At 55.9% G+C, this 15,621-nt stretch overlaps 1 protein-coding gene across 1 annotated transcript in view; it reads right to left on the bottom strand.

The window, feature by feature from the left end:
* LOC139009319 (inositol-tetrakisphosphate 1-kinase) overlaps positions 1–15,621 on the bottom strand; it is a 135,093-nt gene that overhangs the window by 51,973 nt on the left and 67,499 nt on the right. The window contains exon 3 of the mRNA XM_070413568.1: positions 3,400–3,525. Within this exon, the coding sequence (XP_070269669.1) occupies positions 3,400–3,525 (126 nt within the window). The remainder of the gene's footprint in view (positions 1–3,399; positions 3,526–15,621) is intronic.

The raw sequence follows: 15,621 nt of genomic DNA, 5'->3' as shown, positions 1-15,621 counted from the left end.
GGGAGCTCAGCAAACAGTGAGCCACTGCAGAGGAAGTTGTCCTGGTGTTCAGACATGGTCCAGGGGCCTTTCGGGGGACACCTCTTATCCTTCCAGCTAATCAAGATGGGAAGAAGAGATGATGGTTGACTCAAACCTTCCCTTTTAAGCTCATACAGGAAAACTGTCACAAAGATCCACCGAGACCACTCCACGTGCCCCTTGGAAGACGATCACCGAAACCCTTCTGGACAATTGTGAGCTGCAGCAGGAGGAGGACACCCCCGCCACACCTCACAGGTGGCCCTGGATGCCAGTGAGAAGAAAGTTCTCTTTGCTCCCCTAAGGCCTGGGGCAAGGACCCTCCACTGCTCCAGCCCCACTGGCCACATGGCTGAATCCCCAAAAGACCTTTGCCCAGGCTGTTCACTGAGAACTGCGTCTCAGGCAGAGCGCTGGCGGCACCAGGCTGCTGGCTCCACATGAACTTGGCACAGAAAAACAACTGAATCATCCCCACGGTTCTCCAAGCCAAGCCCTCGAGGCCAACTTTTTTTTTAAGCTTACGGGGTGGTTTCTATGGCAACTGGCTTTAGTGATCTGCAATAAGCCCCAGGCCCACACTCTCCAGGCCTGACAAGGGCCGCCAGGAAAATAGCACAGCCTCTCAGCTCAGAGAGGTCCTCTCCACGCCAGACCCTGCAGGCTGGAGGGGGGCATCCCATAGGCAGAATGCTTCCGGGCTGCCAGGACATCTCCCCACACCCCAACCACCTCCCCAGGGACCTGACCGGCGCCTCTGAAAAGGGCCCTTTGAGATGAGCCCGCCGGAAGCAAACCATCTGTTTTCTTACAGCAAAATGTGGAAAGACCAGCTTTGCAAAACCCAAGCCCTGGGCTCTGCTTTCCACCTCCTAAACCCAGGCCTCTTTGCTAATGTCTCAGAAGTATTCAAACAGGAATCTGAAAACATGTGATCAAGGTCAAGTGTCAGTCTACGTGGTCTGGCACTGGATTTCACTCTTGTATGGCCTGCAGAGTGGGACGACAGGTCACCACTGTCAGCACCATGCCTGGTGGCAGGAAGGCCGGTGAGCCGCTGAGCCCGCTTCGTCCCTGGCCCTCTCCCGGCGCCTCTGGGTCCTCCTCTATGCCAGCCTCCGCCTGGCTCCCCTCTTCCTGGGGCCTCTGGAAAGTGCAGCCTGCCACCCTTTTCCCCAAAGGATTGTTCTCTTCACAAAGGAGGCAACGCCCTGTCCTTATCAGATATCCGGCTCCATGCAGAACAGACTGCAATGAAAATTTATCCCAGAAATCCCGAGGCTGGGAGGTTACCCTGCGGTCACCTCAGTCATCTGAGGCTGGCTGGGTGTGTGTGCCCTGGGTGGGACAGACTCCAGGGACCCGGGAAGACCTCCCTGAGAAATGGACCCGGTGGCTGAAGCCCTTAAACTGCACATCCCCACATCCCCCTAACACGCTCTCTCTGTAACCTTCTTTTCCATTAAGACCAGAACACAGCGGACCCTGCTCTCCTTTACCATCAGTGGTCACCTGCCCCGGGCTGTGGGCTGTGTCTGGGGGAAACAGGGATGTGAGGCCCCAGGGGTAGTTGTTCTCTAGCTCCCAGGGCGTGGCAGGCTGGGGGTTGTAAAGTCCTTTGTCTTGGAGGAAGCAGGAACACAGCCACAGTAGAAGCGCTCAGCAAACATTAGGCTCTCTAAGGTAATGAACATTACTCATAGCAGCAACCTGCCCACCCGGAGAAGTATTCCCATTTTACAGAAGAGGAAAGTAAGGCTCAGGGAGGTTATGTGATCAAAGCATCACCTGCACTCACTACGCCCTAGCACTGTATGAAGCACTTTATGTGCACCGTGTCACCTACTCCTCCCACACTGCGGGAGGTTTCCTGGTACTAACACCATCTATAGATATAAAAGCCTAATATGCAAATAGTCCCTGCAGGAGTTCGACCGGGAGACCGATCGCTCGCTATGACCTGTACTGAACACCAGGGTGTGGTGCAGAACAAAGAAAGGCCCCGGCCGGCAGCCAGTAGCCAGGGAAGGGAGGCCCTGGCTGGCAACCAAAAGGCCCCGGTCGGCCCTGATCGCTGGCCCAGCCTAGGGACCCTACCCGTGTATACATTTCATGCACTGGGCCTCTAGTTTTATAGTAAGAAACCAGGCTCAGAAGGCCTGGGTCCCAGGTGCCGGAGGAAAACCGGTGGCGGTAGCCAGAGGAAGGAAGGCCTATTGCATGAATCTCTTCGTGCAATGGGCCTCTAGTCTTACTATGTTTGTTAAGTCAATAAATATTTAGTACCTATAAAATAAAATAAAATAAAATAAAATAAAATAAAATAAAAAATAAACCAGGCTCAGCCAGGCCACAGGGGAACCCAAACATGCCCTTCCCTGTGGCCTCCAGCCCTCGGGAAACATTTCAGGCCACTGGCAAGGCAAAGGCCCCGGAGGGTACCACATGGGGACGGCACCCCCCACCTCCAGGCAACGGGCCACCAGCTGGGCCACAAACAGGCCACACTGCATCTGGCTTGCACACAGGAAGCAGCAATCTGTGGCAGTCAGCTGGGAGGGCTGAGAGCCATGGGAGGGAAGGAGGCTGAGGTCACAGACTCCGAACACAGGGGAGGAAGAAAACGCTGTCAGCAGAGGGCTACTGTGTGGCAGTGAGAGTCCCCTTTGTCCTGATAAAGACAGACAGGAGGTCAGCCTCCAATTATCACACTGAAAAGTGCGAGCGCCAGCGTCCCCTCCCACTGGGGAGGCCCTGCTTCAGCTGCCTTTTCACTGATAATACGACCTTGTCTTTCATGACCCCCGAGCTGCTTTCCAGAGGAATGAATCATGTTCTTGTCCACAGCAGAGAAAATATAGGACAAGTCAGTGGGGGCAAAGGCAGCACCTCCCGAGGTGATGGGCAGGTCACCATGGGGTCAGGACCCAGGCTGCTGGAGAAATGGGCAGGGAGGCGGGAATGGCCAGGAGGGTGTGGTCTGTGCTGAGACAAGCACATGGTGTCTAGGTAATGAGCACCGAGGGGGTCTCCACCACGGCAGTTCCAATCCTAAGACCTCGAGCATGGCAAGAGGTTCCACCTCCTGTGCCAACTCAGAACCGCTGGCTGTGGCTGTGGCTGTGCAGCCGCACCTGGACTCAGCAGGACTCTGATCGGTAAATCATGCCTACACAGGCAGAGGGCTAAGCGGGTGCCAACCATACCCTGGTTCAATCCCATTTCACACCCAACCAAACGGAGGTCCTGGCAAGGACGTGCCTGACCACAAGCCATGTCTTGGCAAGGGCAGAACCACTCTGGGAACACACACACAGCCAGGCAGCTTTAGAAATGCACGAGCCATTCACAGGCTCCCCTCCTCACGTCCCTGCTCACCTGGAACCTGTGCACCAGCTCCAGGGACTGGCTGTCGTTCTGGTCAGCTTCCAGGATGACATCGGTCAGCTTGTGGATGATGACGTCCAGGGGGCCCTGCTCCTCGATCGGCCGGCTAAGATTCAGCTGCGAGGGGGGAGACACAGAGAAGAACTTCAGCACCTGAGCCCACTGCCCTACTCTGTCCCCACCCTCCGCACGTCCCTGCAGCACGGAGCAAGGGGTGGGAGGGCTGGCACTCGAGGGAAACAGACAGGACAAAGGGGATCCTAGCGCTCCACCGGGGCAGGCCCTGTGTTTGCACTTCTGTCGCCAAGCCCCACGCTACCCAGGGTGCAGAAGACACACAGGGAGTCAAGGTGACCAAGAACTAAAGGTCGAGCGAACCATCACTGTGCGATCGCTTTATAGAGAGAGAATTTATTGCACACGCCCCCCTGCCCGACAGTCGGATTTTTTCAGGAAGACCTCAGCGAGGTGAAGTCACACAGCCAGACGTGTACTGAGAACCAAGAGGACACTCCACAAAACAACACAAACTCTTCGCAAAGCAGTCATCTCCATAAATCTGAGAGCTGCTGCCGAGAGACCAGCTGCTCACACGTCACACTGGAGTCGGGCTGATCATGACCGAGTGAAGGAGCGCAGGGCTGCCTGTGATCCCTGGGTACTGCCCGCCCTGCCCCCCTGCTCCCCTGGCACGTGTTTACTATTTCAAGAGCACAAGGGCCCCCAGGGAGCCAGAGCCGCTGGCTGACAGACAGTCGGCACCACCTGACCCCAAGGCAGGAGCACCTGCCAACAGCCAGGGCAGCCTGCCCCGCCAGATGTCTGCCGCCCTGCACGTGGACACCACCACCTGCAAGGCCAGGCCTTTGGAGGCAGCAGGCGCCAGCACGGCACCTGGCTGACCCCCCGGCTGGCCTCGGTAGAAGCCAGATGAGGCACCAACCCCACCCCTGCCCTCAGCCCCACTCCCCCAAGTGGGACTCCCTCCGGGATTCAAGGCTGACTGTCTCAAAGTCGTTAGTAAAGAAATCACAAGGACAGCTACCAATGATGGCTCTAGGAGGCACCGTGCTACAAACTCAGCGTGCAGTCATTTCATTTTCCAACCACATGATGAGAAGCGATTTCACAGACGGGTAGAGAACACGGACTTCTGAAACCTGCCTGGGATCTCAGCGAGAAAGCGGGGAACTGGGACAAAAACAGATCTGAGCCTTCACTTGTCATTCAGTGCCCCCACCCCAGCCCCTACGCCCTAGGAAGCTGTCCTCTGGAGCCACAATGATCTGGCTGCCTTGTCCACCAAGTCCGGGCAATTGGAAGTACCAATGGGAGATGGGAAAGAAAGAGAGAGAGAGAGAGAGAGAGAGAGAGAGAGAGAGAGAGAGAGAGAGAGAGATATGTCTGGGTGTTTGTTAACTGTCTTCACGCCCCCACCATATTTCTGGCAGCAGCCACAGTCCCCGTGGGCAGGGCAGCCCCTCCCAAAGACCACTGCTATTTCTAGGGCTCCCGTGCCACCCTCCCTCCCTTTGTCCCCTCAGGCCTGGGGTGGTGACAGCTCCCCCTCCCAGGTGCCTCCTGTGACCCTGCCCAGATTTAAACTGTTTCAGTTAAACCTTCACACTGTGCCAGCTCATTCCTGCTCATATCCTTAACTCCTCTTTTTTACTGTCTGCCAGGAAAGATGTTAAGGGATTTCCCCTATTAAAAAAAGAAAATAATGAAGACTCCCCTTCCCATGGTGACTGGCCTGTGTACAAAACAAAACAGAAAGCGGACCAGAGAAGAGCCGACCCCCTCTTCTGGGCTCCCTCCTGGTCCTCACAGCAAGCCCAAGGCTGGCGATGATGTTCCCGCCTGCACACACCAGGACACCAGAGCTCAGGAGGAAAAGTGACCACGAAGGCCACGCAGTTGGGAAGCGGCCCAGCTGAGGCCTGGACAAAAGCCAAACAGCAACACCCGTGGGCTCAGGCCCCAGCCGAGCTGCCAGGCATCCTGGGCCTGTGCAAAGCCCAGCTCAGCATCCCCTGGGCCTCAGTTTCTCCTTGAACCAAAACAGGAAACGGCTAGGGCCTTGCTGGTTCTGTTCACAGAGTCTGTATGACAGTCTTTCCCAGAAAGAAAGCAGAAAGTGAAAGGAGACAGAGAAGTCAGTGGGAGGGCAACGTGGGAAAAGAACAGCCAATTCTCAGAAGGTGCCACGGCCAGGGACCCACTTCTGCTGTATCCGTGGCTCTGCCGAGACCGGCACCACAAATAAGAGGCCAGTATTTTCAACCAAGGCAGCTACACCCGGAAGAGAACCAGGTCCCAGGAGGGATGCTGGGCCGTGTGCCCCGGGGCCAGTCAGAAACTCCATCCCCTTGAGAACCTCCCGGGTCTCCTGTGCAGCACGAGGGACGGAAATCAGCCCGAGGAGCCGGGGTCCCAGGTGGCAGAGGAGATGCCCTGTCTCATCCTTGCGGGCATCAGCCAGGGCTGTAGACCTGACAACCAGGGGCTGTTTGGAAAATAAGCTCTCCGCGTTCCCGGCTGCTCCGCTGAAGGTAAACAGTCGAGTTCTGGACGCCGGCCACCTTCCTTTGTGTATTTTAGGAGCATTCTTGTGCCAGTATAACCCTTTCACGATAAAGCGACCTGGGACACACATCAGGCCGTCTGTCCCTGCTCGGCCATCCCTCCCTGCAGTGTCTTTGCTGTAACAGGCTGTCCAGCATGGCTTTACTCAGGTGGCCAGAGAGGTACTGGCTGGGGAGGAGGAGACAGGCTGCTCCCTCAGGAGGGGCCCTCAGAGGACAGGATGTGCAGACGAGGGGACCCTCAGAGGAAGGGGGATGCCACAGAGGAGGGGACCCTCAGAAGGGGACGCACCTCTGTTTCCAGACGGGGTGGGCGTCAGGGCTCAGGCAGAAGTGAACTCATTTCCATTGTGTCCTTTTGTCTTTCTGACCTCGCTCTGTCCCCAGAGAAAACTTTCCAGGGGACTTGCTGTTCTTTTCCACAGAAGGGGTTCGATCGGTCTCCCTCTGTGAGTAACAAGGCTTCTCAGTGAAAGGGCCGCCACTGAGGCCGGAGGAGGTCTGTGGGCACCGCGCTTCCAAGTCACGCCATCCTGGGAGGCCAATGCTGGATGCTGCCTGTGCCGCACTCAAACCCGGGGAAACAAGGGCCCACTGTTCCCTCAGCGGCAGCGAGGCAGCAAGGCGGGCTAGCAGTGGGGGAGGGCTGGGAGGGGATGAAACAAAGGCCTGCCAACCCCAGTGGCTGGAAAGGCACCTCCAACTTCAAACAGGCAACCCAGTCATGCCAGCCGCAGCGGAGGCAGCGAGGCTCTGGCTCCCCACCTTCCCGCCACCTGGTCGGGAGGAGGACGGGCACCGCAGATGCGGAAACCGATGGAGGCTCAGCTGCTCCCAGGCTGCAGCAGGTCGCTTATCTGATCGGTGCCTCTGTTTCCCCATTCATAAAATAAGGATGCGACTCTGTTCCCTCTATAACGCTCAGGGCTGTTTAGATGGATTGGAACATGTGTTTATGGATGTGGCACAGGGTGGTGTTCAGTCCATGCAGGCAGTTAGGGTACCCCCCCACCCCCACCTCTGAGTGCTCAGGACGCTTCTGCCTGCTAGCTCACTTCTTCCACAAGCATTTCCTGGGCACCTGCTGCGTGCCAGGCCCCTGCCCTCTCCTGTCAGGCAGAGAACCCTGGTTCACTCGGGAGGCAGACTCAGGCAAAGGAGACAGCCACATGCAGCTCCATATCCCACGGGAGACACGCCCCTCTGCCTGGAATGTCCCCCTGCCCCCAGAGCCGCTTGTCCACACAGTGAGCTCTTACTTGCTTTCCAAGTCCCAGCTCAAAAGTCTTCTTCAAACAACTCACCCCTCCCCAAGCAGGATGATCGATGGTTGAATGTGTGCTAATGCAAACCACGCTTTAAAGAAAAACTGAACATTGGAGACCAACTAGAAGGGACATTCCATGGAGCAGGGTGACCCTTTCCTGCTCTGGGAGTTAGAAGCAGACTCCTGGAGGAGGAGGGAGAGGGTGGGGAAGGAAGGTGAGATCCAGGGAGAAGGCAGCTACAGGATACAGAACTTGTCTGCACTAAACACGCCTTCATTTGTCAATTCCAAATGCCTCGGTGCCCCAGGCTACCACCTCTGCAAAAAAGAGCATGTCCTACAGCACCGACCTCTGACGGGCACCTTGGGAGGGGGGCCCACGACCCCCCCTCATGCCTCCTCTGCAGGCAGGAAGCAGAGGATCCCATAGAAGCTGCTGAGGCCTAGAGGGCCAGGTGCCTCCCATGACCAGGACTCTGCTGTGGTATAAACTAATAAAGATCCAGTATGTTAAGCCCAAATTGGGGGTGGTATATGCACTAGCCGTTAGCCTACCCTATCTAATATAGTCCCCAAAGGGAGAACGTGGGGGGATTGGGGGGTTAGGAAGAAATCAAAGACAGGGGATTCTCAGCTGTATTCCCAGCTCTCCCTTCTCCCCCAAACTTCCCCACGTGCTTCCCAGACATGATCAATAACCAGCTACACATGAAAGAAACAGAAAAGTGTCTCTGGGGCTCACCAGGGAGGCTGGGGACTCAGGAACCTGGCTCCGACCCCACATGCAGGCTGCTCCTCAGTGGATGCGAAAGGAAATGTGCTATGTGAGCTGGAAGCCACTTGCAGGTCTGAGCAGCCCAAACAGGCTGCGTCGGACTTGCCCGCTGAGAAGGCCCCAGCGGAGCCAGCGTGGGAGTCAGGCAGGTGAAGGCCTGGCCTGTGCGGTCTCCCCTCTCTGGGAACCTTGATGTTGATCCTGACATCAGTGTGCAGCTCTCGCACACCTGCTCTGCACTGGGCTCTGTTCTAAACACTTCACACGCATTAACGCATTAAATGCTCCCAGCAGCCTGAGATGGGGACCAGGAGAGAGGCCCAGCGGTTAATAACCTGCCGAGGTCTCAATGCTCACGCCCACGCCCATGCTCAGCAAGACCTGGCCAAGGAGTCTAGGGGGGAATGCCCTGGATGACAGGAGAGTCTTCTGTTCTAGTGGAGCAGAGCCTGGTGGGTCCTGGGTGAGGGCTGGCACCAGAAAGACCAAGCCATGACTAGAAGCTTCGGTCCCATCCCCCGTTCCCCAGGAAAGGGGGAGGGGCTGAACGTAAGCTGATTGACGGGCCATGCCGAGGTGATGGAGCTTCCATAAAAATCCCAAGGGTGTGGGTCCGGGACTCCTGGGCTGCTGAACCCATGGAGGGGCTGGCAGGTGGCTCGCTCCAGGAGACCGTGGGAGCGGTGTTCCTTCCCATATACCTTGCCCGATGCACCTCTCCAACCTGTATGTTCAACTATCCTCTCTCTCATATCCTTTTACAGTAAGCCGGAAAACAGTACGTAACCTGATTTCTTGAGTTCTGTGAGCCACTCTAGCAAGTTAATCATACCAAGGATGGGGTGGTGGAAACCTCCAATTTTTAGCCAACTGGTCAGGAGCACAGGTAACAACCTGGACATGAGATTGGCACCTGAAGGGGACAGGAGAGGGGAGGCAGTCTTGTGGGCCTTTTAACCTGTGGGGTCAGCTGCTAACTGCAGGTGGGCAGGGTCAGAACCGAGTTGCCCTGTAGGACACCCGGCTGGTGCTGCAGAACTGCTTGGTCTGAGAACTCCCATCTCCTGGTGTCAGCGGGACTGAATGTCTAAAAGAGAGTGAGGGAGAAACACAGGCGTGTGTCTTTCCTACTTAATAGCGCACTCGATAAACGTCAGCTATTCTGCGTCCCTATTCTTACCATCCGCCTTAATACTGACCAGTGGACACTTCCCTGACTTTCTGTCAAGAGCTCGAGTACAGACCAGAATTTGAATTTTGCAAAGCTAGGTCACTAACATTAGACTCCTCAAAAGTACTTGTTGCTACAATAAAATGTATCGTCAGTGTTAATGATGGTTAACATTTTAAAACTCTGAGTCTGGGCCACATAGGACTCTAGTAAGCACCTGGGATGCAGAGGACACGGAGTCACAGAGGTTACGGACCTCGCCCCGGTCAGAAGGAGTCACAGCTGCACAGGGGCCAGGTCTCTCTCCAGCCACCGCCAGATAACTAACCTCTAAGCCAAAAGGGGTCGCGGGCGCCGGGGGCTCTCTTTCCATCCCTTCTCCCTCAATTCACACCCGCAGAGGGGTGTGTGTTCAGCTGTGACTTCAGTGGCAGTCACCAGATCAAAAGTGTTGCCTCAACCAAGGTCCAGACAAAATGCCCAGATGAAAGGCGAGGGCGTAGGTCTGATTGATTCCTTCGCACTCTCTCAGGATCTGAGGATGGGACAGGACTGCCACCTCCAATGTTTAAAGGCCCCATCAAGCAGAAGCTGGCCTCTTGAAAAGTCGGGTCTGGTGCCTCATGGACAGACTTCAAAAGGGAGCGTGGCCTGGGAGGATGTGGCACCAGTCGTGTGTTTCAGAGCGGCTGGCTGCGAACGCCAGCTCGGGGAGAGGGGGCCGGAGGCTGTTCCCTGGCGGGAGCCGCTCACGTGCCCAAAGGACTTCAAGGTGGGCCTCAGAGAGGTCAGGAGCTGAAGGGTCACAGGAGGCTGGCGCCCAGCAGCCTCTGCCTCAGGATGGGGAGGGAAGGCTGTGGCCTTTGCTCCCTCACCCAATTCCCCAATTTCTCAGTGGTTGGTGTCTAATTACTGGGGTAAGGAGAGTAAACAGCAATCTGGTGAAGGCAGAAGAGTGGATAACCTTCCTTCCCTAGAAGATGAGGGCCCAGTCGACTAAATGGCCTCATGATGAGGTACCTTGCAGCTCCAGAGTTCTGGCAATTTGCAAGCTGACTTTATTTCTAGAGCCAGAAAAGTTACACCCGCTCAGCAGGCCCGGCTCCTGAAGAACAGGATTCAAATTCTCAGGAGTAAGAAAATCCTGGGCTGCATCCAATGCTGGGGAGCCAGGTTCAAGAGTAGATTAAAAGGAGACCCCAGCTGGTGTGGATCAATGGTTGAGCATCAATCTATGAACCCGGAGGTCACAGTTCGATTCTGGATCCGGTTGCAGGCTCGATCCCCAATAAGGGGCAAGAGGCAGCTGGTCAATGATTCTCATCATTGATATTTCTCTCTCCCTCCCTCCTCCTTCCTCTCTAAAATCAATAAAAAAAATATATATTTTTAAAAGGATAGGGCCACGCCCTTTGACCCAGCAAGCCCTGGCCTGAGAAAAAAAAATGAGCAGGCAAACACCACTCCTGGCCCAGAAAGATTCACTGATGACAATCCACAAGAGAAGAGACACAGAATGCATGCCCCGGAACAGGGGACTGGCTGAGTAATGATGGGCACACCCACACCAGAGGACATTAAAGGGCTTCTGGGATGACAAGGAAGACGTCCAGCAGAGACAAGTGTGGTGTGTGTACCACAGCCACGTGGGACCACGTTTGCGGTGGGTGACGCTGGAAAGAAAACACAGACCTGAGACGGGGAGGATTCTGGGCACAGGAGTCACTATGGGCAAGTAGCGCCTTTCAGGACACAGGGCAGGACTGCTCCTCCTGATTCCCTTGTCACTGGGTGTCATCACATGACCACTTCTGGCCAATGAGCTGTGAGGAACAGTGAAACAGGTCACTTCCGGGGCAGAGCATCTACCTACAAGTGCAGGGCCTCCAGAGCCCTCTGGCAAGGGCCTGGGGACATTCCCGGAGGCCACACAGGGAGGCCCTCGGCCTGTGGCAGGAGACCTAACGGCACACAGTTCTCATCTACTATGACTGGGGGTTGTTTGTTAACAGCACAACGTAGCCCAGCGTCCCTAATAGTGTCCCTGAAGGTTTTCCTTCGTCCATGTGTTTAAACAATGGAAGCGAAGGGAGATGGGGGAGAAAGCACATGACAGCAGATGGGCCTCATCAGGTAACTAACCAGGTAAGGCTGGGCTTTCGTTAGGATTTTTTTTAAGTTATACTTTAGTACCTGGGTGAAATATGACAACAGGGATTTATCCTGTAAGGGGAAGATTACGTGTCCAATCCCTTAAGATCAGAAGGCAGAAACCTTGAACAGGGAGCCACACCATCAACGTGGCTGCTCCCCAGCACCCCAGGAAAGCCCACCCCTAACTCTGCCAGATGAGTCCCTGGACGCTGTGTGCCTCGGCCACGTGGGCTACTTCCAACCAGTTACTGTTCACAGCGGTGCCTGCAGCCCGGACCCCCAGTGCTGGGAACAAACCCTCCTGCTATGTGCCAGGCACCGGTCTGGTCCTGTCCTCAGGGGAAAAGACAAACCACAGGCTCGGAAAAAATGAAAAGAAAAGGAACATGGAAACGACCGGCAGATCTAGACCCACGTGGAGGAGAGTCAAGGCCACAGAACGCAGGCTGGCTGTCCTGTGCGCATTAACGTCCTGTCCCCAGGCCCGAGGAGGCTTCCGAGTCCTGCCCTCAGCGTCCCCTCTCCCTGGGCCAATGCCCCTCTTCCCCAGCCACCCCAGGAACAGCACCCCCTCCGGGGCAGAACGGTGCAAAGGGCAGAGCAGTCCCCAGCCCCCGGGAAGGCACTTCCCTCACCTCTCTAAGCCTGTTTCCTCACCTGCAGAGTGAGGGCGATGACACATCCTTCCTACAGTCATCACCAGCACGCAGCCAGGGGACAGGCACCGGGTCCCACGTGAACGGAGCCACGCATGCTGCACAGACGTCAGCAGTTTGGGTTTTCTTCCTATGGAGCCTGATTTCTCTAGCGTCACTGTGAGCCTCGCCTGCCCCGTTTGGCTCCGTGCCAGTGTGATCCTAACAGTCACCTCCACCAGGACAGCCAAGATGTGGAGGAAGTCCCCAGGTGCCGTGCTGGGCACATTACATACCTTACTTCACCTAATCCTCGTAATGTCCTTCTAGGAAGCAAAATAGGGGGGCCATGGCCCGTGTGGCTCAGTTGGTTGGGGCATCAACCCATGCACCAAAAGGTCTCGGGTTCCATTCCAGTCAGGGCACATACTCAGGTTGTGGGCTGAATCCCACGTAGGGGTATGTGGGGAGGCAACTGATAAGATGTTTCTCCCCCCCCCACCCCCCTAAAATCAGTGGAAGCATACATTCCGGTGAGGCATAAAAACAAACGAATAGGGAGGTGTGGGAGGTGGTGGTATAGACAGTAAGCTGGAGAGGCCTCCAGACTCCATCAGGAACAAAAATAAAGCTTCACTGTGATAAGACTGTGAGGTATGAGGCTGTTGGTTACAGTGGCTTAGCTTAGCCTGTGCTGAGGAACACACCAGCCAGGAAACTCTCTGCCCAAGGCCAGGCCTCCAGCACTGGGAACAGATGGAGGAAGACAGAGTTGTGGACAGAGCCTGGGCCTTCAGTCAATGGCCTCCAATCCCTGAGCCTCTGTTTCCTCATCTGTAAAATGGAGCCACAGACACCTGCCTCCAGCATCTGACGAGATGTTGGTAAAGCCTCAGCCCCGCCAGGCCCGCAGCAGGCCCTCCCGCAGTTGTTCAAGGAGCAGGGCACCCGCTCTCCCTTCCTGTCACAGTTCTTGCTGGACCCTCACCTCCGATGCTACTAGTAACGGCTGCTCGGGTTCAGACGGGACTTTTCTGCACACCCGGGTCGCCGGCACGATGCTCACTCCCCGGGGAAGTTGCAGAAGAAGAGTTCTCCTTGGCCGGGCACCCTCACCAAGGTCGGCGATCCTGCCCTGTTCCTCCCAGTGACCCATGTGAGGCCTGGCACGGTGCCCAGCTGTGCCAGGAACCAGCAAACATGCACTGAATTCATTCCCCAAAGCTGGAGACACAGACATACATCCGCCCGCCCACTCGCCCAGTATTTATTGAGCATTTACACAACGACCTCCCAAGTAAATGTTACTCTCATTCTCCATTAAGAAAACGAAGGCAGATTAGGTAACTCGGCCAAAGTCACTGCCAGTAAGGGGCAGGCCCAAGGGATTTCTCACCAAACTCTTGCTGCTCCTTCCCCCACAGCCACCACCTCACTGTCTTCACAAACTGCCCTCACCCACCCTCAGGCCTAGACCGGACCCCCCAGGATCCCAGGCCTGATACATCTATGCTGGGCTCAGAGTGGGAGGACTCCACAGGACCCACCGGAGAGGCTCCCAGCCAAAGCCTTCTGCACAAGTTCTGGTCTGTGGGAATGTCACGCAGACCAGGGAACTAACGCAACGCCTCCCTAAGGAAGCAGCGTCTGAGCAGAGACCTGGAGGACCCCGACCAACTGTCCCAGGACCGAGAAATGCCAGTGAGGGGCCCCGAGCAGAGGCTGCATTTGCGCGAGGGGGACACGGGGATGGGCAGGTTGTGCAGAGCCTCCAAGGGCCACATCTGAAGTTGGGAGGTTCCCAGCCTTGGAGGGCTCGGCGGGAGTGACACTGCCCTTCCCTTTGAAGAGACCACTCTGGAAGCTAACACATGTGTGGCATCAGCACCCTGCCTCGTCCCTGCTGGAGCACTTAGCACCCAGCAGTTGTCATTTTTATGGCCCACAGAACAGGGGGCTCAGGTAAGAACGTCAATGGACAGTGCTTTGAAGAGTAGGGGACCCTGGGTCAGGGGCCTGGCACTGGCGCCCTGTGATTCGAGGCCATCATTTTTCTTATCTGTAACCTGGGGGTCGATCTAATTTTCAACGAGGACTACAGACCCCTCTGAGGCCCCCGGGTCTGGCGCCGAGAGCTCCTGGTATGAGAACAGAGCCCACCCGCCGCGGGGATGCCCATATCACGTCTCAAACCGGCTTCCTTCTCCCCTGCTCCACCCCAGCTCCTGGCCTAGGATGTTTTCTTCTGCTGACAACGGAAAACACATCTCAATGTGTCCTTTATCCATGCTGCTCCCAGACAGGCAACTGGCAGGCCAGGGCACAAGTGCTGAGAATTCTCCATGCCAAAAATACACGCTCTCTGTGCCGCCTCTTTAACAATAAGGAAAGGAAACTTGTGAGTCAAATGTCTCCTAAGCCTGCAGAGATTAATGGTTAAGCCCCAAAGAATACTCTTTCTATATTCACTTCTTTCCAGTCCAAAGACAGCATTCCTCCGGGCAGTTTCCAAACGGGCATTTGATACAGAGTTAATGAAGGAATTCTTTACAACATCAAACACATTCCGGGAAAAAGAAGGACTCAAAATCCCTTGGAAGGCACTGGACTGAGTCAGGTGAAATAGGCGTGTTCAGGGCAGGGCTTCTCGGGTGCTCCAAGGCACTCGCGTCCACACTGGAGAATGACAACAGTGTTAGACGTGGACGCTGAAACCCTTCCCACCTCGACTGGGAGAAACCTAGAGAATAATGCCAGGTCACAGACATTCGGAGACTTGACAGAATCAGCACAGATGGCCCGAGAACAGGCGTGTGACCCACTTTTGCCTGCCGTTAGGAGGAAGTCCCAGCTATCACGTGCACGCCACCAGGAAGGGGAGCCTGATGCCCTGGATATCGTTGGGTGAGCGGCATCCTGGAGTAGCACATGGTGCCCTTGGCCAGCTGCTGAGACTTGTGACGGGGAGACCATATTCTGTGGACTGTAATGCACCCCATGCCTCCAAGCAGCTGCCTTTAAGCTCAGCGTTTAAGCCAGGTCAGCGGGTGACAATGGCAAGATAGCTCATGTACCCTGTGAATCAGCCCCTCTCCTGGGGGGGTCAGGAGGGCCCTGGGCCTTCTGCTAAACCTGGTCGGTTTCCTGACACTAGGACAGCAGCTGCTCAGAAGCTGCTGAGAAGCCTCGACACAGAGACGCCCAAGAGACTCAGAGCGAAAGCAGATCCGTGAAAGCACCGCCTGGCGCGTGAGAGGCGCTGCATCCGAAAGCAGGCGGCGGAGTGAAACCAGGCGTGGGTTTTTCCCAGGATCTACAAATTACATCAGCAGATTCAAATGTGCTGTCTCTGATTCTTCTGGGGCCTGTGACTAAGCTTAATTCGTGTATCACTGCAATCCTGTCGGTGAAGAGGACCAGGTCAAGGAAGGTTTCCCGAAGTGGGTGACATCAAGTTTAAACTCACTGTCCTTAGCACTCGCACCTCAGAGGAATGCAAAGAAGCAGTCATGTCCTGACTGTGTGGCTCAGTTGGTTGGAGCGTTGTCCTGAGCACCGAGGGGTTACCAGTTCGATTCCCAGGTTGCGGGCTCGATCCCAATGGGGGTCGTGCAGGAGGCAGCCGA

This window comes from Myotis yumanensis, unplaced genomic scaffold, assembly GCF_028538775.1.
Source record: "Myotis yumanensis isolate MYYU_CA2020_CCGP unplaced genomic scaffold, mMyoYum1.0.hap1 SCAF_1, whole genome shotgun sequence".
NCBI lineage: Eukaryota > Metazoa > Chordata > Mammalia > Chiroptera > Vespertilionidae > Myotis > Myotis yumanensis.
This window is presented reverse-complemented; position numbering and strand designations above follow the sequence as displayed.